The 25,108-nt window shown below is 30.5% G+C and overlaps 1 protein-coding gene across 4 annotated transcripts in view; it reads right to left on the bottom strand.

Annotated features, from left to right (window-relative positions):
* LOC143072913 (dynactin subunit 1-like) overlaps window positions 1–24,996 on the bottom strand; it is a 57,773-nt gene extending 32,777 nt beyond the window's left edge. For 2 of the 4 annotated variants that reach the window (XM_076248080.1, XM_076248082.1), the window contains exons 1-21: window positions 24,901–24,996; window positions 21,955–22,062; window positions 21,232–21,347; window positions 18,986–19,121; window positions 17,301–17,488; window positions 16,515–16,547; window positions 14,111–14,428; window positions 13,585–13,656; window positions 12,830–12,937; window positions 12,353–12,449; window positions 11,799–11,877; window positions 11,259–11,418; window positions 10,796–10,900; window positions 10,287–10,388; window positions 7,298–7,387; window positions 6,511–6,627; window positions 4,523–4,622; window positions 3,939–4,024; window positions 2,758–2,885; window positions 1,138–1,252; window positions 332–385 (exon numbers count right to left, since the gene is read on the bottom strand). In XM_076248080.1, coding sequence (XP_076104195.1) covers window positions 332–385; window positions 1,138–1,252; window positions 2,758–2,885; window positions 3,939–4,024; window positions 4,523–4,622; window positions 6,511–6,627; window positions 7,298–7,387; window positions 10,287–10,388; window positions 10,796–10,900; window positions 11,259–11,418; window positions 11,799–11,877; window positions 12,353–12,449; window positions 12,830–12,937; window positions 13,585–13,656; window positions 14,111–14,428; window positions 16,515–16,547; window positions 17,301–17,488; window positions 18,986–19,121; window positions 21,232–21,347; window positions 21,955–22,057 — 2,307 coding nt within the window. In that variant the 5' untranslated portion in view covers window positions 22,058–22,062; window positions 24,901–24,996. Of the gene's footprint in view, window positions 1–331; window positions 386–1,137; window positions 1,253–2,757; window positions 2,886–3,938; window positions 4,025–4,522; window positions 4,623–6,510; window positions 6,628–7,297; window positions 7,388–10,286; window positions 10,389–10,795; window positions 10,901–11,258; window positions 11,419–11,798; window positions 11,878–12,352; window positions 12,450–12,829; window positions 12,938–13,584; window positions 13,657–14,110; window positions 14,429–16,514; window positions 16,548–17,300; window positions 17,489–18,985; window positions 19,122–21,231; window positions 21,348–21,954; window positions 22,079–24,900 lie in introns of all 4 variants that reach the window. The other 2 variants (XM_076248081.1, XM_076248083.1) reach the window with 2 other exon arrangements.
* Window positions 24,997–25,108: the final 112 nt, after the last annotated feature.

The following is a 25,108-nucleotide window of genomic DNA, read 5'->3' as shown; positions in this document are numbered from 1 at the left end:
CACAATCATACACATTCAAGTTTTGAAATCGACAATTGTCATCGTCATTGGAATGCAACTGGAAATACACATTCTGAGGTCACACAGGTTCAAACAATACTCAGTCCGGCAGTGGGCGGAGCTTTAAAGTGATACAGCATAGCGATATCTGTAGGGCTGTATCTGTATAGTAGGACACCCAATTGCAGGATAAATATTGATATTCATTTGCATAAGGTCAATTTCTATCCAACTGAGCTCATATGTTCAATTTTTGTACATAAAGATATTTCAGCAGTATTATGTATTGCACTATTGTACTATATTTGTACTGAAACTAAGTTAAATTTACCTGGAAGTATGCAATGGACTTCTCTAGTAGATCTAAAGATACTGTCTCATCTAACTGTAAGTAGAAACAATGTAAATTGTATGTTTTTTTAATTTTAGTTCATTTATATGCTTTGGAGTTTAGTGTGACATCAATATTTTCACTGAACTAGTACACAATTTTATTTAGGGGCCAGCTGAGGACCACCACTGCTTTGAAGACCCATTGGTGGCCTTTGGCTGTTGTCTGCTCTTTGGTTGGGTTGATGTCACTTTGAAATATTCCCCATTTCCATTCTCAATTCTATTAACAATATATATACTATACAATGCTGAATAGTAATTCTTTTTGTCCCAAAATCCATTTTTTTTACGTCAATAAAAAGCATAGACTCACCTTACAAATGAAGTAACAATGCTAGACAAAATGAAGAGTACTGGTATAAGACATTTAAACACAATTTAGGTATCATACTTTCTATTTTAATTAAAGAACAGACACATTTTACAAGTAAATGCTTTTATTACATTGGTTGCAATGAATTACATTGATTTCCCAGTTAAACAAAAACTGATAATTTCACATGTGAAATAAACGTGCCATTTGCTAATGTAATAAAAAGAATAACTAATTAAAGAATTCAAATATTGAAAAATATTCAACTCGTGACCAAACAGCACTGATAATTAACTCATGCGCTACGCGCACACGTGAATTCACTCGTTGAATATTTTTCTCCATTTGAATTCTTCGATTAGTTTTTCTAAAATTAAAATTTGCACTATCTTTCAGAGTACTTTTCTTTCTTGGTAAAATATATAACTTACAGTGTCTTTCCTCAGTAGTTCTACAAAATAATCCATTGACTTCTCATGGGCATTCATTTCTGGTAATAAAGTTCCTATCTTCAATAAAAGGTCTGTACTACAAGTGTTTAGAGCACTAAAAAGTAAAAGAAAAGTTTTATGAAAAAACAAACAAATACTGCTTTGCTATTACATGCATAAACTGCTTGAACCTCTGCCAAAAAGAGAAATCGGTTATGAAAATTTATTTAAAATATATACCTTGTTTTGAAGCAAAATTAAATAAATAGGGAATGTGTCCATTGGACACAGATGATACCCCCTCTTGCATATCATGTAATAAAGGGACATAACTCAAGAACTGTAAAAGTGACACTACCCAAATTTGTACTTGATCTGAGTTCTGTGGTAATTAAAGAACCTTAGTGAGCACGCTCACATACCCCACGTCCCCACATTGTCATTGGAGAAATTAAATAAGTATAAGAAAAAAAAATTGTATAAAAAAAAATACTGAATAATAATTTCCTGTCAATATACACATCTACATAGTATGTCCTTATTATCTACAAAAATTTCATGAAATTCTGTTGTGTGTTTTCAGAGGAGTTGCGATGACAAACTGTTGCAGAAGTACATTGAAGCAAATAAGTTCAAAGGGGCGTAACTCCTAGAAAAAAATTGAATCGCAATTTCCCGTCGATATGCACAACTACATAGTATGTCCCTATTATCTGAAAAGGTTTCGTGAAATTCTCTTGTGTTGTTTTAGAGGAGTTGCGATGACAAACTGTTGCAGTAGTACATTAAAGTAAATAAGTTCAAAGGGGCGTAACTTCTAGAAAAAAAATTGAATCGCAATTTCCCGTCGATATGCACAACTACATAGTATGTCCTTATTATCTGAAAAGGTTTCGTGAAATTCTGTTGTGTGGTTTGAGAGGAGTTGCGATGACAAGAAACAGGACTGACGGACTGACGGATGGACTGACGGACGGGTCAAAAACATTATACCCTCCGCAACTTCGTTGCGTGGGGTATAATAAGCCTTGTGTATCAGTTTCATAAAGATAAGTTGAGGTAAACTTAAGTATCATGAGAACGGAACAGAAAAATTCAGTAATATTCCATTTGTAAAGGGCATAACTATGGAATGGTAAAAGCGACACAACCAAATTCAAACTTGATCTGTGTTTTGTAGTAATGAGTAATGTGTATAAGTTTCATAACATTTGATTGAGGCAAACTAATGTTATAGGTCAGAAACAAACATTTTAGCAAAAATTCCATTTGTAAAGGGGCTTAACTCTAGAATGGAAAAAGTGAGGCCCCCAAAATTCAAACTCAATCTGTGTTTTGAAGTAATAAGCATTGTGTATAGTTTCATAACATTTAGTTGACGCAAACTAAAGTTAAAGAAGGGAAACAAAAATTTCTGCAATATTTCCATTTGTAACCAAAATTCAATCTCGACTTGTGTTTTGTGATAAGTATTGTGTATAAGTTTCATACCATTTGGTGGAGGGAAACTTAAGTTAGAGACCAGAAACCAATTTTGGGACGTACATACTGAGAGACAACGGTAAAACTTAATGCCCCCTCTGCTACAGCGGGGGCATAAAAAAACAAACTACTGATTACCTTTCATACTGTCTAAGAATAGCCTGTAGTGTACTCAGCATGAGTATAACATTGTTACCAAAACTACTCTGTTCTGCTTTATGACTTTTCAGTACTGTTTCTCTATTAATTCCTTCTGTCAATTCAAACTGAAAGTAACCATTGTGACAAAATTAATCATTCTATATATAATTAACATTAAAATATCATATCAATTTGATTTCAAGATATCAAGTTGTTTTTTCTAGTGGCTGGAGGTTGGATGGGATACTCAATAATTGTTTGAAGCATAATCAGATACCATATTTTCTACCTATAGTCATTGAGATTATTCCATTCTTAAGCATTTGTGTAGAGCTTTTATCAGTGCCTCAGACTACTTAGAAGAACATAAGGAGGTAACAACAAGTGAAAGTGAGAGCCCCCCCCCCCCCCCCAACTATTTTGGTAAACAGGAAGATGTTGAGTGATGAATCTGAAAACACAGCTGACTTAAATAAACCTTTAAACCATATTTCAAAAATCCTCATGACGTAGTTCCCGAGAAAGATGTGACAAAAATTTCATGAGACGGACAGACGATGGGACAGATGGATGGACGGAAAGATAGAGGTAAAACAGTAAACCCCCACTTTTTTAAAGCGGGGGTATAATTAACATGCACACTATCTTTCTATAGAAAGCTAGATTTTCACCATTTTTAAGTGTTTTCCATCACATTTAATGTTTGAATGCTGTTAAACAACACCATAATTAAGTGCTCTTGAGAAAAAGGGAAAGACACGTGTAAAAAAGTACTTTTTTTTAAGACAGGAAAATATCTGGGATACCAACCAACCATAATGTCTAATAGTTTCAATAGAATAATTTCATTGTATAACTTTAATGTTATGTTTTCCTCAAAATTCTGCTACTACATTTTGTAGTAAACAACTTATTACTGTAAACAACATTGGTCAGTTTAAAAAAAATTACTTTAAATTACTTGAAATACTTTATGATTTCCATTAAAACTTATGGACTTTTACAATGTCATTGCCTATCAGCGTTCATAATAGATCTTTGCTGCTAACATATAATCTGGACAATGAAAACATTGTGATGCATTGCTTGCTTCCAGTTTTTTTCAGATAAATTAGATTTTTCTTGACATTTACCAATACTATTTTCATGAGAAAGAACATAATATACAATAATTATACCTTTTCTTTGACTTGTGATGACAACATTTCAGCTTTACCAATGATCCTGGGAATCATAAGTAACACAAGTACAGCATCATGATCACCTGTATTAGGAAATATCAAATATATTACTTCCAATCAATGTACCAAAAAGACTCCTAAACTTAATTTATTTTTTCTGACTATGGTCATTTGATTTCTAATCATGCTCAATTCAACGAATCTGTCAGGAAAATATGAATATGGTATAATATTATAGCAATGAAGAGCAACAAATTAGATACCCAAATTAAATTTCATTTTACAAGGTTTAAACAAAGTTTTAACAACTTTTAGTCTCTTATCTATAAAATGTAATAAGAAAACCAAAAACCTACAGATTTATTAAGAACTGAATAATTTATGCCTATCGTGAAATAAATTATACATTTTTCCAAATTATACATTTTTCCAAATTATACATTTTTCCAAATTATACATTTTACAAATTATACATTTTAAAACCTATAAATTTTACAAATTATACATTTTTAGTGTTCCTTCAGTGACTGTCCACTCATTCTTTTTATCATATACAAATAAATAAAAGTAGACAGAATTACCTCCCCTGTTGACAAAGAATTCAGGCATAAATGACTGTAACATGGCAATATGTTTATTGGCTTGGGCTACCTCTAACTTCCTCAACTCCATGTCTATCGTCTGAAGATATCAAATATATCAATTTAAAAAAAAAAGTATGCAAATGATACAATGATACAATGATATCTACATGGCTGCTAAAAATGTTTTAGTTCAAGTATCTGTACAACCTTTTCTGAATCAATGTTTTATTTGGAAAATTATATAAACTCAGCATTATTTGTAACTTTCCAATAAAGAAACAAATTAAAAAATAAAATGTATATCAAAAGAAATATAGAAATCTTCTTTGCTTAATATATACACACCAATGCATGCACCACTGGACAAATGCAAAATCCCATTATCAACATTTTAAAGAGGGTTTGAAAGGTAATATTCATTATTAAACAAGACTGTTTATTTGAATGTTGCTTGAAAGTAAATATTTACTTGCAAAAAGTACTCCCACATTTACAACTTTATTTAACTTGTATTCATTTTGAAAACCTGTAACCTCAAGCATTGGGAAGTTCTTGTCTCTCCAAATAACAAAGAATTTACAAATTGTAAAATTTAAGATGAAATTCGAATGATTATTACAGAGTTAATCTGTTGAAATGTAAAGATGCATTCATGATATTTTCTGTACAAATAATGTATAGTGCAACTGTCATAGTTGTAAAAGGAAATATTCTAATTCATTTGGAGATACTATGGATAAAGGAGCATAATTTTCCCATTTAAAAGCTTTCCTATCAGCTACATATATTGAGGTATTGTTTCAAAGCATGGACCTTCAATACCAATTTTACCTTTGAAATGGTTTCATGTTCCTTGATGGCAAAATATACATATTAATTATTGATGAAAATGACATTTGAAATACACTCTTAATGTGAAATCAAAGTTCAGATAGTAATGCAGATAGCAACAAATAGTGAGCTAAAATATATATTACTAGCTTTTTTAAGCTTTTTTTCATAGATTTATATTGTGAATAAAAAGGTTAAGATTACACACACAAACAATCACACTGTGCAGTGAATTGAAAATCTACATTTTAGTGAATTAATATGCAGTCAACTGGTTGTTTGGTAAGGGATTATTGTCAGACTCATTAAATGGCCCCAATTTAAATGATCAAATATATCAATTAATTTTTTTATTGCCTTATTTCTAATGAATTTTCACTATATCATGTATTTAGCAAATTCTCAACATAAAATTATAAGGTTATTTTTTAGAAATATTTTGTTTCGATGGTCCAAACAGCACAGCATCAAAAACAGATTTAAATTCTGTTCTTATTATGTTGATACAAGATAAGAAGATGTGGTATTTTAAATACCAATGAGGCAACTATCCACAAGACACCAAATGGTGTAGAGGTAAGTACTTATAGGTCATCTTACAGCCTTTGAAAATTAGCAAAACCCATAACATAATCTAAAAGTTTGTCTAGTTTGAAGAAAGAATATATTTAACTACTTTTTACATCTAATCAAACACCCTACTCTTAAACATCAGCATTATTGTAAACAATTTTTTTATTAAAAAATTACGTAATTTAACAAAGTATTAGCATAAAACTATTATCAAAATGTTAAAATAATACCATCATATTCTTCTGTAAATAAAATAAGAATTAAGAAAAATAAACATTAATAAGTTTTTTCTTAATTACACCAAACAAACATACTATATTGATTTATATAAATATAGAAGTATAAATTAAATGAAATTACTGAAATTTAAAAACAAAAAACTTAACTGTTAACAAAAAAAGTAACTGTATAGCAGGTATGATAATGATTCATATCAACTGATTATAATGTTTGAAATGTTGTCTACAAAATGATAGATTGATTTATATGAGCCAATCATAAAAAGATATGAAAATTAGTGTAAGTGTATATGCATGTTAAATATATTTTGACAAGTAAAAATACCAAATTTGAATACAAACCTTTGCATAAGCCTTAGTCTCTGCAAACTTGGCCTTGAAATCAAAAGTTTCAATGGTTGGTGTGGCTTCTTTCTGTCCAGCTTCAGCTTGCTTACTTTGTAATTCTCTGATTGATTCCTTGAAGTAAAACAAACATAAAAATGCATGTAAAGGTAATAGAACACTTCCCATTGCTACTGTTTGTCAAGGCTTGGTACCTTTAAACCCCCTTTTATATCATAAGTGATATTCATAAATTTTTGGGATGTTTGTATGTGATTTTCTAATTTTTTTTATAAACTGATTACTGAAAGACAAATCTTGTTTTCAGTTATGTGAAATTCTCTGTAGTTTTATACTTGTATTAAGGTGTAATTTTTGGTGTATTATCAAAGAATGCTATCTTTGCTTACCTTTAGACTGGTAACTAATTTTCTGAATTTATTAATAATTGCTAACCTTTAGACTGGTAACTAATTCTCTGAATTTATTAATAATTGCTTACCTTTAGACTGGTAACTAATTCTCTGAATTTATTAATAATTGCTTACCTTTAGACTGGTAACTAATTCTCTGAATTTATTAATAATTGCTAACCTTTAGACTGGTAACTAATTCCCTGAATTTATTAATAATTGCTTACCTTTAGACTGGTAACTAATTCTCTGAATTTTCTAATAGTTGCTAACCTTTAGACTGGTAACTAACTCTCTGAATTTATAAACAGTTGCTTACCTTTAGTCTGGTAATATAGTTGCTTACCTTTAGACAGGTAACTAATTTTCTGAATTTACAAATAGTTGCTTACCTTTAGACTGGTAACTAATTCTCTGAATTTACTAATAGTTGATTCATAGTCAGCAATAGTTTCTGATGTAGCATCCAGTTTTCTTTTGTACTAGAAAATAAAGTTGATTGAAAATGTAATCTTAAATCAAAGTCATAGCTTCCTTGACAATATATGCATAAATGAGGAAGTTAGAAGAATGAAAAAGTATGTGTGTTTCTTCCTCAGGTAAACAATAATGAATTAAGACCATTGGGACAGAACAGATCTCATTTTTTTTTTATATATTTACAGATTATTAAAGAAATATCTTTAACAGTGCTTAGGCCAGAATTTTTTAATTTGTTGGTTTACGGATCCGCCGATCCGATTTTGCCGATTTCCAGAATAAAAATAAAATTCACTTTTCATGCTTTTTTATTCCCGCCGACCGTAACAAATGCATTATCCCTAAAAAATAATTAAAATACTCGTTTTTTTTATGAAATGAAATGCATTAATCACTATCAAAATTGATAACACTTTCTGTAGTGAAAAAAATAAAACTTCCTGTTTACGTTTCTAAAAATAGAAAAAATCAATTATAACTGACCTTGAAATGTGGTTTGCGCAAATAATTTTGCGAAACGAAACCTGTGTTTAAAACCAATAACAAAATCAATTCGTTTACCGTATTTGTCATCAGTCTGTAAGATGCATCATCTGATAGAAATAGACTTGTCCAAATGTGGACAGGTAGAAGACGTCAAGTTAAAGTACTAAATATTAACAAATCATTTGAAATTTTCTTGCTTCATAGGTCATAAAAAAATATCGTCCATTTGGCCAAAAAAACGGGAATGCATGACAATAGATTAATCCGATATTCTTGTTTTTCCAGTGGACGAGTCCATTACGTTTGTTGACATGTGTGTTGAAACTTATTTTCGTACGACGTTTTTACATTTTTTCTTCTTCGTGCTTGAAGATCGTAATTCACCAAGCCCACCAAGTTATCAGGAATTTATTAGGAGCTACGTGAATCTGCTTTTCATGTTTGTGAAATGACGATATCTGTGCAGTCCTCGTTTTCTTTTTTTTTGCCGACCGACCGACCCGACTTTTTCATTGGTAAAATCCGTAAACCAACAAATTAAAAAACCCTGGCCTTACTTGAGATCAGAAGATTTTGGTTTTAGGGATAACACCTAAATTTCAATAATACACCTTGGATTCTCAGATTGATATATGGTACTTTTGATGATATAGAAATTTAACTTGGCCACAATCATCTTTGGGGTATCTAATTTAAAAAATGTGTCCGGTGACCCGGCAATCCAACCAAGATGGCCACCATGGCTAAAAATAGAACATAGGGGTAAAATGTAGTTTTTGGCTTATAGCTCAAAAACCAAAGCATTTAGAGCAAATCTGAAATGGGTAAAATTGTTTATCAGGTCAAGATCTATCTGCCCTGAAATTTTCAGATGAATCGGACAACCAGTTGTTGGGTTGCTGCCCCTAAATTGGTAATTTTAAGGAAATTTTACTGTTTTGGGTTATTACCTTGAATATTATTATAGATAGAGATAAACTTTAAACAGCAATAATGTACAGCAAAGTAAGATTTACAAATAAGTCAACATGACTAAAATGGTCAATTGACCCCCTAAGGAGTTATTGTCCTTTATTGTCAATTTTTTAACAATTTTTATCTTGAATATCATTATAGATAGAGATAAACTGTAAACAGCAATAATGTTCAGCAAAGTAAGATTTACAAATAAGTCAACATGACCGAAATGGTCAGTTGACCCCTTTAAGAGTTATTGCCCTTTATAGTCAATTTTTAACCATTTTTCGTAAATCTTAGTAATCTTTTACAAAAATCTTCTCCTCTGAAACTACTGGGCCAAATTTAGATAATTGATGAAAGAAAAATGTGACAAATACATTTGGTAAAAAAAAGTCAATACAAATTACATATTACAGCTTTTACATTAATGCTAGCAAGACAAATCTTTGTTTGGCTTGCTTGCTTTGTTTGTATCAATGTTTGCTCTAGCATGGTAATTAAGATAGGCGGGGCTTCAGCTTGTATACATCATACTTAAATTTTATTGGACGTTATGTTGGAGGTTAAGGTCACTAAATTTTAAAACATCACATGATACATATTCTCACATGTTTCCTTACCTGTAAATATACAATACAGACAGGATTCTACTTCGTCGAAATTATCTTCCTGTTACGCCAGTTCATTTTCACAATCGTAGAAACGGAAGACAATTTTTTTTTCAGAGATCCAACTTAAAGACTGTCGTCAAGCACTTTTAGTAAAATAGCTATTCGAACACACCTACTCTGATTTTGTGATCCACTGGATAGGTATTTCACTTGACCCCTATATTTCATCTTTTAGTACTGTGATTTTTTTATGTTATAAAGTCAACCTGTAGCTTTGCTATATAAAATGATAGAGTCTGAAGCGAGATGATGTATCAAATACTCTTGTTTTGTACATTTTCAAGAGAAAATATTCATCTCAAACACACCCTAACATAAAAAAGGTGCACTCGATTTTCTCTTTTCGATACAATTGTTTCCCATTTTTTGGAAAATTTCTTGAGTTGCATAATCGAAAGAGAGACATGGCAATAACTGACTGAACTAATAGATTGATATGTTATAAGTTTCTCACCCTCATACAAGAAAAAAGTTTATATTTTTCTTTCATTGACAAATTATTGTATTTTTACAGGTGAGAAAACATGTGAGAATATTTGTCATGTGATGGTTTAAAATTAAGTGTCCTTAACCTCAGACATAACATCCAATACAATCTAAGTATGATGTATACAAGCTGAAGCCCCGCCTATCTTAATTACCATGCTTGAGCAAACACTGATACAAACAAAGCAAGCAAGCCAAACAAAGATTTGTCTTGCTAGCATTAATGTAAACGCTGTAAGTAAAGACATAAATTTATAAGTTGTTGTACTGACACTCAATATCATTTACATATATTTACCTCAGCTACTTTACCATTAGCAAGGTCCATGTCTTCTCTCAGTTCTAGCTCTGATTCTCTAGCATTCTCCTGTAATTCTTCATTCATTTCATGAAGTGCTTCCTGTAGGAAATAAAGGTGTAAATAATGATCTCATATTTTGGCTTTATAGTTATATTCTAAGACTCAAAGCAGAAATTATTACATCATTTAAGTAAAATTTACATATCTTATTTATGGAATTGCGCTGAAATATATTAAGAACAACAAGAATGTGTCCATAGTACACTGGGCTCCATCACATGCTCTTTTTTTATGTTTAGTGGACTGTGAATTTGGGGTCAAGACTCTAATTTTGCATTAAAATCAGAAAGATCATGTCATAGGGAACATGTGTACTAAGTTTCAAGCTGATTGGACTTCAACTTTATCGAAAACTACCTTGACCAAAAATTTTAACCTGTTATCAGTTGAGCTGGAAAAAGTGATAAAAGAATAAGCTTTTCTAGGTTAAACATAGTTCATCTTACCAAATCTGCCATTTCTTCTTCAAGTGACTGTATCTTATCTTCCAACTTAAGATTTCTTTCTGTCAGAGTTTCTACCATTTCTTCTGCTCCCAAAGCAGCATCCACCTTGTAAAAAGTATTTTTACAGATTTTAGTGACTGCTACATTTATTACTTTTAATAATCACAAGTTCTTATTTTTCACTTGTACAAAGTTTAATAGAATACAGAAAGTTTCATCTAAATTTTAAACATTATCTGATATTTAGGATAACATCAGCAATTAATATGTGAAAAATAAAATAATATGCATTAAGTTATGCAGTTCCTAAGTTTTAACGTTATTTTTTCACTATTCAACTTCAATTTTGTTTTAGTAAACATTTTTCTCCACCAAACAATTTGCATTGAGATTTTTTCAAAATTCAAAATGAACAGTATTTATATTAACGTGAATTTGATTATGACTATACTATACTATATACCTGATCTTTTAGGTCAATCATCTCAGCCTGGAGAGAAGCAACTTCAGTCTGCAACTTTTCTTTATCTTTCTTTAATGTTGTTAACTCTTTCAACATGTCTTCATTTAATTTGGTTTTCCTTGCAGCATCATTCTTCTCTTGGTTTGATAAATCTCTCATTCTGTCAAAATAATATATTAGTTGAACTTACATTTGCTTCGTCTCTTTTATTAGGACTCAATAGCCAAATGTAGATGGTTCTGTTCACAGGAAATTATTTGCTGATGCTCAAATGCAAATAAATTGCATATGAGAAATGAAAATTTTTCATCACAAAGTAGTTGGACACTTGTACAGTACAGATCACTTGAGCCTATCAATACTACAATGGGTATTGAAGCCTGTAAAAATAACTTAAGATATGCCAAAATAGATTTTTCGTATATACTAATTCCTTTCAAAAATTACTATGTTTGTATCATACAGATTTACAAATTTAAAATATACAATGCATTCAATGCTCTAGTCTAGTCTACACTAATCTGCATTTAAAATTCTTACTTAACAAGAGCATCTCTTAATCTCTCATTCTGCTGTTCTAACTGCTTTACTTGGTAGTCTGAGGCTACACCATCTGTTCCTAAAATAGAATTAGTTAAAATCAGTCTTCATCCATTTTTAAAAATACTCTCATGAAGTATCAAAACGTTTGTACAATGATTTATGGCTGTTTTCCATAAAACATACATTGGACCTGGGGAAGGAACTTCAAAATTTCAAAAAGGGATGGACGTCAAGTACTTTTTTGAAAGTGAAAATGTAACTAAAATTGTTTCTATAGGGGGTTATCCCAATTTCAAAGTGCCTTCACCAAGTAACATGCATCTTTTAATGGAATAGCCCTGTGTTAAATATTTTGCTAAAATTTGATTGAAATTTCTTTTTTTGCACACTAGAACTAAAAGTATTTTCACATTAGAAATGAAATAATTATTTTTCCTATCTTCATTTTTCACACTGGAACTGAAAGTATTTTTGCTTTAAATAATTGTATTAATATTTCATTTTAAAATGTAACTAGATTTAGAAATTTAAGTTATACATTTGCTACTTACCTTTTTCACTAATTTCACTTCTGAGTATTTCAAGATCTACTGTCAGTTCTTCTACTTTCTCTTTCAGATTTTCTACCTCCTGTTGTAAACCTTCAGACTGGACAAAACAAGAACAGAATGGTCATTCAAAAGTGTGATATGATACGTAAAACATATACATGTATTATAAATAAACATAGAACAAATGTTACAGATGATCAAGGACCTGAAAATGCCAATGAAATGTTTTATTCTGATTTAATTACATAACAGTAAAATGTTGGTTCAAAAGTTCAATGAATATCAATTTCACATTGCAACTTCACTCTCTCTCTATCTGCAAGGAATAGTATCAATGAGTTTCCATTGAGGACTAAATATAGCATTACAATCTTTTTAATCATACAATTATTCGATGTCCATGATACTATTGGTTGGATTGCCTTTATTTAATACTACAGTAAAATCTGTTCTGACATTATAAACTTCCTAACTTACTTTTTCCTCAGCCATTTCTTTATCAAGTGTAGCAATTTCCACTGTTTCTGATAAGTCTGACATTTCATCTTTATAGGCATCAAAGCTCTCCTGTACATCTTTAGCTTCCTACGTATGAAAAAACAAGAGTGAAAATCATGAAATGTCTTTCAAGCTTTATAGATTATAATCAAAATCTATTTCAAATTCAGCCAATTAATCATTTGAAAAGGGACTTTATAAAAAAGAAGATGTGGTATGATTGCCAATGAGACAACTATCCACAAAAGACCAAAATGACACAGAAATTCACAACTATAAGTCACATTATGGCATTCAACAATGAGCAAAGTCCATACCGCATAGTCAGCTATAAAAGGCCCCAATAAGACAATGTAAAACAATTCTAACGAGAAAACTAACTGCCTTATTTATGTAAAAAAAATGAACAAAAACAAATATGTAACACATAAACAAACAACAACCACTGAATTACAGGCTCCTGAAAACAAGAAAGTGACACCACCCAAATTTGGACTTGATCTGTGTTTGGTGGTAACAGGCATGAAGTATAGGTTTCATAGTACTTGGTTAACTAAAGTTAAAAAGGAAAACAATTTGTGATGTCAGAGGGCCTAGTGGCAGGGGCAAAATAATATCCTATGAGAAAAATCATTTTTAAATCATGAACAATTCAGTGTAACTTACTACCAATCTTACTCTTAAGATTTATTGTGAAAAAGCTGTTTACTTGTTATGTTATGAAATATGTTTACCTTCTTTGCAGCTTGCAGGTGTTGTTGTGTCTCTTTGTGTAATTCCTGGGCTTTAACTTTGTACTCTTGCAGCTGTAATATACAGAGAATTGATTTATAAACATGAAATTAATAAAATCAACACTATTATATTATCACTTTTCAATGCCCATAATACTATAAATTAAAAATCAAATACACAATAATTAAATCATACGAACACTCACAGGTCCCTCAAGCCCAGGGACTGGGTAACATTGAGAAAATCTATGTCAATCACTGGATCTGCAAGTATCTTTCATTTGAAACAAACTGTGTCTGTTTGCTATTTTTAATTTTCAATGTGTTTAACCAAATGCTGACAATCCTTATTATATATTTGAATATAATAGGCTTGTTGAGATTATCAACTTGCAAAATTCAATCATGTTAACTGAAAAATATGTTGAATGTAAATACTTTCAATTATTTTTCATTTTTGCAGTTACATACATACATGTGCATGAAATTTATATAATTCATCCACTTTTTCAATCTAACCACTTACCTGCTGTAACTGTATTTTGACTTTTTCAAACTCTTTAAGTTTTGTTTTATCATCCCCACGCTTAATTTTCAAAGTTTCTAGCTTTTCATTAAGATCTTTAATCTCTGCCTTTAATCCTTCCATCTCCTGCAGTTGTTGGATGTTTGTTAGGCTGCCCTCTGCTGACATACTCATGCTCATACGTTTGGTATCATCAGGAGTAATGCTTGGACGTTTTGTGTCAGGAATAGCACCTTCCATTGACATGGCCATTCTACTCGTATCAATGACAACTTTCTCTGAAGAAAGACTTAATCTCTTGGACTCTTTTGTCATTTGCTGAAAGAATAAATCAAAGAATGTTATAGCAAGTTATACAGACCATGTTTTTATTTATTTTTCTTACACTACTGCATGAAATTAAAACATAGCCATGAGACAAAAACTGGTAAGTATCGAAAGCAACATTCCAAGATGGCTGATAGATTTTACATCATGCTATTAATAGTAAATGGGTAGAAATAAATGAATGGTTTATTTGCAACATCCAAAATTAGCACTTGCCATATTAAATTTTACTACATAGAAAAATTATCAACTCTACTACATCACAACATTAGCATTTGCCACATCAAATTCTACCACATCACAAATTTAGAAGCACTTGCTCTATTTCACTCTACTGCATCTCAAAGTTAGCATTTATCATATTATTCATGTTATTGGTAAATTGTAAGTTAACATTTTTCAGTTATTATAAGAAAAATAAAATTTAACCAATAGAAGATATAAATGTCGCCTCTTAAATCTTATTCTATTTCTTCTAGAATAACAAAATGTTAAAAAGCATTAATCATACATATTATGAAGAGTTAGAATCTTTTGAATAAATTTCAAAATCTCTTGTTAGTAATATATGTTTTTAAATATAATAATTACAAAGAAAATGTTTATATTTTTTTTTATGTCAATATGCTATTGCCAATAAAACAATTTAAACCAGCTGACTACAAAACTGTATGTCATAAGCTCTCAACTATAGCATTAAAAAAGTATTTTTAAATTTTGTCAAACTTGACCACGACTTATTTTCATTTTAGCTTTAGCAGAAGCAACCCTTCTGTTATCTTTGAACACTTTAATATATAGATATATAGATGGTATTAAACAGACATCATTTTTTTTACAAAACCATAAGTTTATTTTAACAAAGAGTGTTTAATTATTTTTAAATAAAACTATACTCTTTACTCTAAGCATTCAGCAGGATGTGTAAATATTTAAATACAGTGTATATACACTACAGCTCAGGTGGATTTTGCTTTGTCCACCGGCCCACCATGGGAGGAGTGGGCATGTAATTTCTATTGTTTAATCCAAAGACTTGCAAGTACAATCACTTGAAAACAGCAGATAAGCATTTGTAATCAATATTTTTACAAAAAAAGAGATTATAGCTAGAGTGGGCATGGGTGGGCTGCCCACGGTGGGCAGGTGGAAAAAGCAAAATCCACATGGGCTGTTGTGTAACTTGCACTTCTATAAACAAACAAAAATAATTACTACTTTTATTATCTTAAAAGAGTACTATGCGATGAAGAATTAAATAGATATGGATATTATGGCAACTCATCAGGAACAGAAAAGAATAATTCATGATATTAAGAGGTCAACTTCAAATTTAATTTCATTTCCCAAAGAATATCAATAATTTCCAATACATGTAATTCAACATATTTAGAGGTCAACTTTAAATTAAATTTCATTTTAAAAAGAATATCAACTTAACTGATTGCATTTTTAATTTAAAACCCTGATTATCAATTTTTTGTCATCGTTTGTTACAGAAAAGGTAAAAGTGTAATGTTTTATCCCGAGTTAATCATTATTATTTAACTATATTTAGTATAACTTGGTGCTGTTAACAATATCCAATAGGAATTTGTGGTGAAATCATGCTAATTTCATAATAACATATCATGTTACAATTCTATTATCCATGCAGTATAGTTTTATCTGGTATTATAGTTAGTTAATAAGATGTTGTGTGATGTATTCAGGAATATATGCATTACTTCAAACAATGCATAATTTCATAGTTACCTAATAATGAAAGTATTTCAAAAGAGAGGCAAACGATACCAACTTTTGTATAATACAATTCACAGAAGTCTTCTCAAAAGTTTCAATTTTGTGCCTGACATCTGATCAGTCAAATGAAAAATTTGCCTGGCAAATATTGAAAATAGAAAGAAAAAAAATTGTCAAAAATATGGTCAGACAATTTTTAATACTTGTCTGATTGAACCTAATTTTCCGGACATGTAAAGCAGTAAGGCATATTTCATGACCTCTGCACACTGTATCTGGGAACCTGAATACAACACAGAAGAATACAGATTATAGGTACTTGTACACAATTTACCTTATACATTGCAGGTGATCTGTACATACCCATCTATTACACAAACAAAATAAACTTTACAAAATCACTCATTAACGGTGACATGCATTTACAAAGGCATTCAATTGCAACAAAAAAGCATTAGTAAATATTCTGAATTTTCCATTTATACGATGGAAATGAAAGGACATAGTGTATCAGTTCATCATAAAATAATCCTTATCCCACTAGTAAAACCAGCAAGGAACAAGACTTTATTGATGTTCTCCATCTCAAAGACGTGAGTCTTTCAACACGTATAAATAAAAGTTCCCATATTGGACGCTTGGAAAAAATCGATTAATCAATCAATCATGAAAAAATTACTTGTTTCTGCATGAAATAAAAAAAAATCTCTCATATTTTCTGAAATACATGCTATTATAGTCAGCTGTTCAAGCTAAAACTAACTTAAATACAATAAAAGCACATCTATCAAGTTTGGGGATTTTAATTAAATGTACGAATTAATCAATAAAATATGACCAACAAACTTTGAAATATGTGAAATTAGTTACTAAATGTTTTTTTATTTCTCTTGTCTTTTTGTGATGGTATGCATTCTTTTATCTTTTTATTTCATATTTCATAGAATAGCCCATAAATTAACTTTTAATTGTTACCATTTAAGAAATTACCTGAAACCTACCAATTCCTTCCTTTATTATCAATGATCATGTCTATATATTAAAATTGATAATTTTTCTCTTGAACTATTAAAACTGACGATATTCACAAATCTATGATCAAAATTACATATGAGATTACCTTGGGTAATTCTGATGGTTTCTCAACAGCTGACAAAGTCTCTTTACTACCACCATGGCCACGCTGTGGTAATCTAGTCATAGAACCAGGCTTATCCTTACTTAAACCAGGAGTCTGTCCTACGCTAGACAAGTCAGATGGTACACTGGGTGCTCTCTTTGGTGTTGCCTCAGCTAAATTTTCTGTACCTTTAATAATAAAGCATATATCATTCATAAAACTAACTAAGCATAAATAAATTTTCCATACTATTTAGTTAATTCCATTAGACCAACTAAAATTAATTAGTAGATTTTCATCCAGATTTTTGAAAAGAATGGGGCGGGTGGGAGGATTTTATTTTTAAAATTTTATTTCATACAAAGCCCTCTTGTGACGAGTTCTTTATACCGCAGGGCGTATAAGCAAGTGTAAAATAAGCTTATATCATGTACATAATTTTTCAAACTCTTGAATAAATATATCTGATTGGCAAACACTGTTTACAAATGTACATGCAATTGCAGCTTTAGAAACTTGCCTTTAAATATAGTAAACATCAAAAACGTAGAGAAATCCTCTCTTCAGTTGGACTATACCTACACAAAATTCATTTTGCTTTCTGAGCGATGGTGTGTAGTCCCCATAAAATTAACCAAATTTATTGGTACAAATGTATGCAACACATGTAATATGAGTACATAATAAAATGAAAACTCAAACAGTGTTGAAAGTCATAGGTTTGGTGCTAAAGCAAGATGATGCAGAACATGAACTTAACCAAAAAGAAGTTGTTGTTTAATGAATATATTGCGGGTATTGGGACAGAGGGTGTTTGCTGTTTGTCAACAAAAAACGACAGCCATCTAAGGTAAATGTAAGGGCTTGCAATAATAACATGAGTATGTTTGTAGACTTTTCTTTTTAGCTCAATATACCGTCATAATTCTAACAAGTTCGTGCTTATGTCAATTTCTTTAATCCAGTCACGTTTATGTACCAATGTGTTCCACGACTCTTGCGCTTTGGATACCATTCAGTCTAATTTCCGGACACAAAGTAATTGTATAAATAGAAATATAAACGGTTTTCTAATCATTTGTGACATACCGCAATTTGCGTTCTTAGACACAGCGTTTTACTCATAACCAGAACATTTCATGCCCTTCTCGTAATGTCCGTAATCAATCTCTATTCTCGGTAGATGATGATGTAATCATAGAGCAGCAGAATATAGAGGCTCGAATATATGCCGACTTAATCATTTTCGTTAGATAACTCGAAGAAATATAAAACCGAAATTTGAATGAAACGAAATTATAAATGGTTACTGGTAACAGACATGAACAAAATCAGGAAATCGTAATTTTTTTAGAATAAAAAAAATCGGGGCGGGACGATTTCAGAGGGGCGGGCGGGGATGAAAACCTATCAATTAATTTTAATTGGCCTTACCTGTATTGTAACTTCAACAGTTAACTAAATTGACTCAACTAATTTTAATTTGATATATATTATCTAAAGAAAATTATTTGTGACTGATCAACATTGATGAAAAGCTCACTCAATTGAATTCAGGTGCATTCATGACATAATAATTTGTTCTGTCACTTGTTGAATATTTTTCTTTAAATGAATTCTTGAATAACTTATTCTATTATTCTTTTTTTTAATCCAATTTAACTAATTTGTATTTGATTTCTTACTTTTGCCAGCATAACTTGGTGGACGTAGACCAGATTTGCGTGCTGACTTGGGTATTCCCGTTGACGCAGGCTTTGCTGGAGTCTGATGAGGTTCAGGTGCTGGAGACTTACTAGTATCATCATCAATTGATACAATCTGTAATATTCAAAATACTATTTGTAAAATATGATTAACAATCTAAAATATTTACCATATCAGACTTTAATATTGAATTTTGTATTTATGGAGAGAGTTTATACTGCTCTTTATGGACGATTTGTATTCCTACATTAAATGCTGGTTGTTATTGATGTTTGCTGTTATCAAGGTCAATTTACAGTAAATGATTTTGGTTAAATTTTGCATACTTCTTAAGCTTATTTAACTTTAACTTAAAATAATGCATTTATCTCTTTTATTATCAGTAATATTACTGAATAAATTCTTTAAAAAATAGGCGAACATTTGAATAGAGAGCACATAAAATTAGTAAAAAATGTTCAAAAACTTGTCTTCAAATCATCAAATCACCAATTTCAAATCAACAGATTTTCTTAAATGTCAGAGATAACTAGAACTAGTACTGGATTTACAGATATGTGTTTTAATCTGGTTTTGGGGTCTCCCGAACCTCTTGTTATACACATTCTCTGGTTTACCTATTGAGATCAATTTTCATGAATGTAATACAGTCACCAACCTCTAGCTTGAAATAATAACAAATCTACTAGAAACTCTGAGATGCCTGAATCTAACACTTAAATTACTTTTGTTGAAAAAATAAAACAACAGCAGCAAGTCTTGATGAGGGTCTCAAAGTTATCAATCCTTGTTAAGTTCAAATATATTTTGAAAATTGATTTTGAAATGGCTTACAACAGAGAAGATTATTGAAAATTGACCAATCTGAATCAAAAATCGACTCTAATGGCTTTGCTTTTCATATCATGACATTATGAAAATATTCTATAATTGTCTTTCTATACATCATTCATGCAAAGCTTATTATACCCCACCTTGAGGTATTAAGTAATTCAGCATTTAACATGTCCATACAAGGACAGTTCAAGGACGACAATGACTCCAAGTGATGGCAAAAGCAAAAGGACAAGTGAGCTAAAAATTCTAACCTAAAAAAGCTTCATCAAAATTCAAAGCAAATAAAAAATCGAAGAACTTATCAGAAGGCAAACCATTTCAAGAAGACTGAGGAAGTTTTAGAAAGCGCTATGACAATGCAGGGAGAGGAAAAAACATTATTTCTGCTGAAACACTTACATAGAATCATAGAAATGCCACTCCAAAAGTCTTAGTGAATTCTCTTTGGTTATAATATTCAAATATTTTAACATCTTTTTCAGTATCAAAGGGAAAAAAAGATGCAATTGAATGAATCAATTATAAATAGTATAGGAATATATAAACAACAAATATATGTTGTGCATTATGTACATGTCCTTTTGAAAAAAAAATCAACAGTGAAAATAACAAAATACTTAGGAGCCAGCAAAATGTCAGACACAAATAATAAATATATATAAATGTAGAAGAAACAAGTTACCATATATTATATATTCTTATTATTTTCTTTTTCATTTTTTACCATTTAGAATACATATTAATTTATAATGAAAACATATGAGATACTTGAAGGACTGAATAATAGAAGATTTATATCAATAATTTTTAGTTTTTTCCTTATATTATCAAACTTACTGATTTTTTTTCATAAAAAATCTAAACTGAATTAGCAGTAAGCACTGAAAAGCTTTTCAATAACTAAATTTGATCATTTTCATACAGCAATGGAAATGATAGCAATGATGCCTTGCAATATTATTTAAGAATTACAAACCTGACGTCGTAACTACAGTGCAAAATCTTAATATTAAACTTAATTTGAAACAGTCATTTCTTGCCTTAAAAAAGATGGTGTTATACATGTATAAGCCACAACAATTTCTTACAAAATTGGAATTCATTTCATAAATTTAAAATACAAATATATTCCATGTGCAACATATATATTGTCCCAAAAAATGTAAGCTTATGTATGTGTGTTAAGTGTAACTCGCTAGGAAAAAATATATCATTAAAAATAAAATCCCATGATATAACAGTGAATGAAGGGAAAGGAATACAGCTTATCAATTTATCGGTTTTTTTCTTCTTCAGTTTATAAGTATTTTTCCTTTATAAATAGTTTAAACTTTACACTATTGAATTTATATATTTTCCTTTAAAATGCTATATTATAAATGTTTACCTGTGACTGTCTCACAAATATTCCATGGTTATCTTCACAGGTAAAATAAGTCTTGCCTTGTACTGTACCATTGTTTTTACCTTTGGCTCCATCACAAATAACACCAATCCATTTCCCTAACATAAACATATAGACTTTGTAAACACTACACAAATAACATAAATCTTCTTCCCTAAGACAAAACAATCACAAATTTATAAACCCATTTCCCTAATACAGAAAGCTGTCCGTATATACTTATTTGCACATTTTAATATTAAACTTGCTTAAAGAGAAATCATTTTAAAATGAAAACTTCTATGGTACACAGCAATCATGACAACCACTGGAATACAGCTTGACTCCTAACTTCAACTTCACAATAAGTATGTGGCAGGGTTAATCATGCTGGGAAGTGCTCAAACGTCCCTTAACCTGGGAGAACAGTTTCTTAGTTTCAGAAAAATCAACACAATGCATGATCACTTACAATTCCATTTATTCTATGAAATCTATGAAGTATATCTTTTATATAGCAGCAATTTTATCATTGACATTGTTTATTTTTTACACATTGTGACTTGGATGGAGAGTTTTCTCGTTGGCACTTGAACCACATCATCTTTTTTCAATGTAACAAAATTACTACATTTCATATGATTGAAATGAAATGATTGTTATGAACAAGTAAAAACATGATTTTTTGGTGATAATTTGTGTAAAATATGTTCATAATAAACTTACCACTGGAAAACAAAGTGGAACCAATATAAGCAACTTTACCAGTAACTCCCTTCCCTACTACTTCCACTCTAGTTCCAACCTTAATAGGTTTTTCGTCTGCCATGTTTTCTATTAATCACAATGACTCAATAAATACATGTACATGAAATATAAATACTGAGTACATGTTCAACATTCAAAACATTATTACACTCAAAATAATAATAAATTAATAAAATTTGCAAACTAATTGAGGCTGAATTTATTGAAAATTCATGTTAATATTTGTTTTCAATATGGTAATTTTTGTTACCTTAAAATCTATTGAAATTGTCATGATTGTATTCTTTAAACAAGCAATACAATAACTGTGTTATAAATAAAAGATGAGACTTTATCCTGATGGAAGATAGACGTCAGAAGGGCTGATTTAGGTCTATTACTCAAATCAAAGATCTTCAACAATTGGACAATGTTGGAGAACTGATAGAAATATTACAGTGGTATTTTTTTCTGGATTTTACATAAAACATATGATTTCCCCAAAATTTGTACATCTGATAACCAAAAAGTATGACGATAAATAAAACAATCACCATATGATCTTACATTCTTATTGTCTTTTGTTTCAATGTCTTTATTTTTTTTAAATCTATTGTGCCATGAAGTGCAAGGAATTTTTACTGTCAGAACCAAATATTTTGTGTCTGTAAGGTTAATGTAAAATGTAGCATCTGTCACATATTATTTTTACATAAGTCTTGAAGTATGAAGCCAATTTTGGTAACTTACCCACTTGAAGAAGTAAATACTGGCATCATTTTGATTCATGAGGGGGCAACACTTTCAAATTCTAGGGATAGGGTCAGTAGTACAGTACTGTATTTTATTCAGACTGAAAAATCATTTTCAGCTTTTACAACCAGAACCCTTACTTACATGTTCAGGCAAATCATTGCACAATTTTTTTTCTCCAAATAGCTGTTTGGTACTGCCAAATATCCTTACACATGAGGAATAATCATTTAACCCCCCCCCCCCCCCACCAACATAAGGTAATACTAGACTTCTTCACTTAAAAGTAACCACATTATGTATGTGTGTGCCTGTCCCAAGTCAGTAGCAATTTGCGAAAAAATAATAATTGTGGCGATAAAAATTGGTCATTTGCGAAAGAATTTGGCAAAAAAAATATATAAAACGATTTATTTTCCTCCATCTTGTTTATTTACTTTTTTGTCGAGATTCTCGGACTTTACCTGATCAGACAATACTCTGAATTCACCTTGACCTCATTAAGATTTTGACAGAAAATCAATAATCAGCTGATTGCATTTTATAGCTATCGACAACAAAGACTAATTAATAAAGGTGTTGATTGAATTGTTTGCCAAAATGATATGGTTAAATGGCTTCCACTAAATGTCACATGTATACAGAATTTATGTACCACTTTGCGACGCACGTGTTTGAAGCAAACTTTTGAGGTCTCCTCTCTTTTTAAAGATAGTTTAGAAAAGAAAGATGTTGTTGTGACGAAAAATGTTCAAAAGCAAGAAAAATCTCTGATTTAAAACTTTAATTATCCTTTTACTTTAATATACGTAATTGATTAGGGAGACTACTTTAAAGTCGTTTGAGTGACGTCACGTGTTTCAAGCATAGTTTTACGTCTCAACTTTTTCATTTACGATGGTCAAGGAAAGAAAAACTGTCGTTATGAAGAAATCTATCCAAAAGGCTGGGAACAGCCCCACGAATGAGAGTAACCCTTTAATGTAATAACTACACATGAAATTCAGGGCTCAATTTCATATGATAAACGGTTTTGTTTTGTTGTAAAAAACACTTCTTAGTATAAAAGGGCACATTAGTATTTTTCTTTTAAAGAAACTTTCCCAACGAACTATACTGGTATTATATGACCAAAACATGTCCATTAATTTTGTTATATTCCAGGACTTTATTTATTATGAAGGCATAGTGGGCCCCTCATTAGGAAAGTTGTTTAAATACAATGAATATTTTTCCCTTTTAAGTTAAAAAAATTCTGTTGTTTTAAAGTAAATGTTTAGTGTTTATTCATTTGAATGTAATAATGACTCTAACATAAGTTTGAGAGAATAGTCATAGACACAATGGGGCAAAATCATCTTATTTAAGGGAGGGGGGATTAGATTAAAGGTAAATTTTTAACGAAAAATATATTTATCTTGGCGAAAAAAATAATAAACCCAGGGGAAACTCTGCTGTAATTCAGTGGTTGTCATTTGTTTATGTGTTACATATATTTGTTTTTCTTTCATTTTTTTGTACATAAATAAAGGCCATTAGTTTTCTCCTTTGAATTGTTTTACATTGTCATTTCGGGGCATTCATAGCTGACTATATGCGGTATGAGCTTTGCTCATTGTTGAAGGATGTACAGTGACCTATAGTTGTTAATTTCTGTGTCATTTTGGTCTCTTGTGGAGAGTTAATCGTCTCATTGGCAATCATACCACATCTTCCTTTTTTTCATATGAAACTTAAATGTAAAACATCTAAATGCCTTGTTACAAATTCACGAAATTTAGAATGTAAAAAAATTATCAACGCTGATACCAGTATAGGAAACAAACAAAATCCAGATTTTTTTACAATCAAATACCCCCCAAAAAATGGGGCAGGACAATTTCAGAGGGGCGGGCGGGGATGAAAATACAGAATTTACTACAACTTTATATTAATTGGTCTCAATGGACTTGTTAACAACATATCTTTTTTTCAAATATAGGAAGGCAACACATGTAATACATATTCTAGACTTTTAAGATTGGAAATTAAAGAAAAATAAGATATGTCTGATAGCTGACCATGACTGCAGTCTGAGTGTCTGACAGTGACAAGTGAATAATTGTGAGCATTCTGTAAATTGTTTGTTGTGGACTGGTGCAGAAGAAATGTTGCAAAATAAACTACACTGACCTATAGATGCAATCTATTCGTAAAATGTCTAGTGTTGATAATCATTGATCAACCACCTCAGCTGTCACATCTTGCATTGGTCATAATTTATTTTAAGACCGCTTACATCATACCAAAATAGATGTCAACTCTCATTTTGTAAGCCTTTTTCTATCAATATGACAACAGTTTTAACTTATAAAGACAAATTAATAATATAGTTGTATTT

Source organism: Mytilus galloprovincialis, chromosome 4, assembly GCF_965363235.1.
Source record: "Mytilus galloprovincialis chromosome 4, xbMytGall1.hap1.1, whole genome shotgun sequence".
NCBI classification, from domain to species: Eukaryota; Metazoa; Mollusca; class Bivalvia; order Mytilida; family Mytilidae; genus Mytilus; species Mytilus galloprovincialis.
Note: the sequence above shows the minus strand (reverse complement) of the source record. Positions and strands in the feature narration are given on the sequence as shown.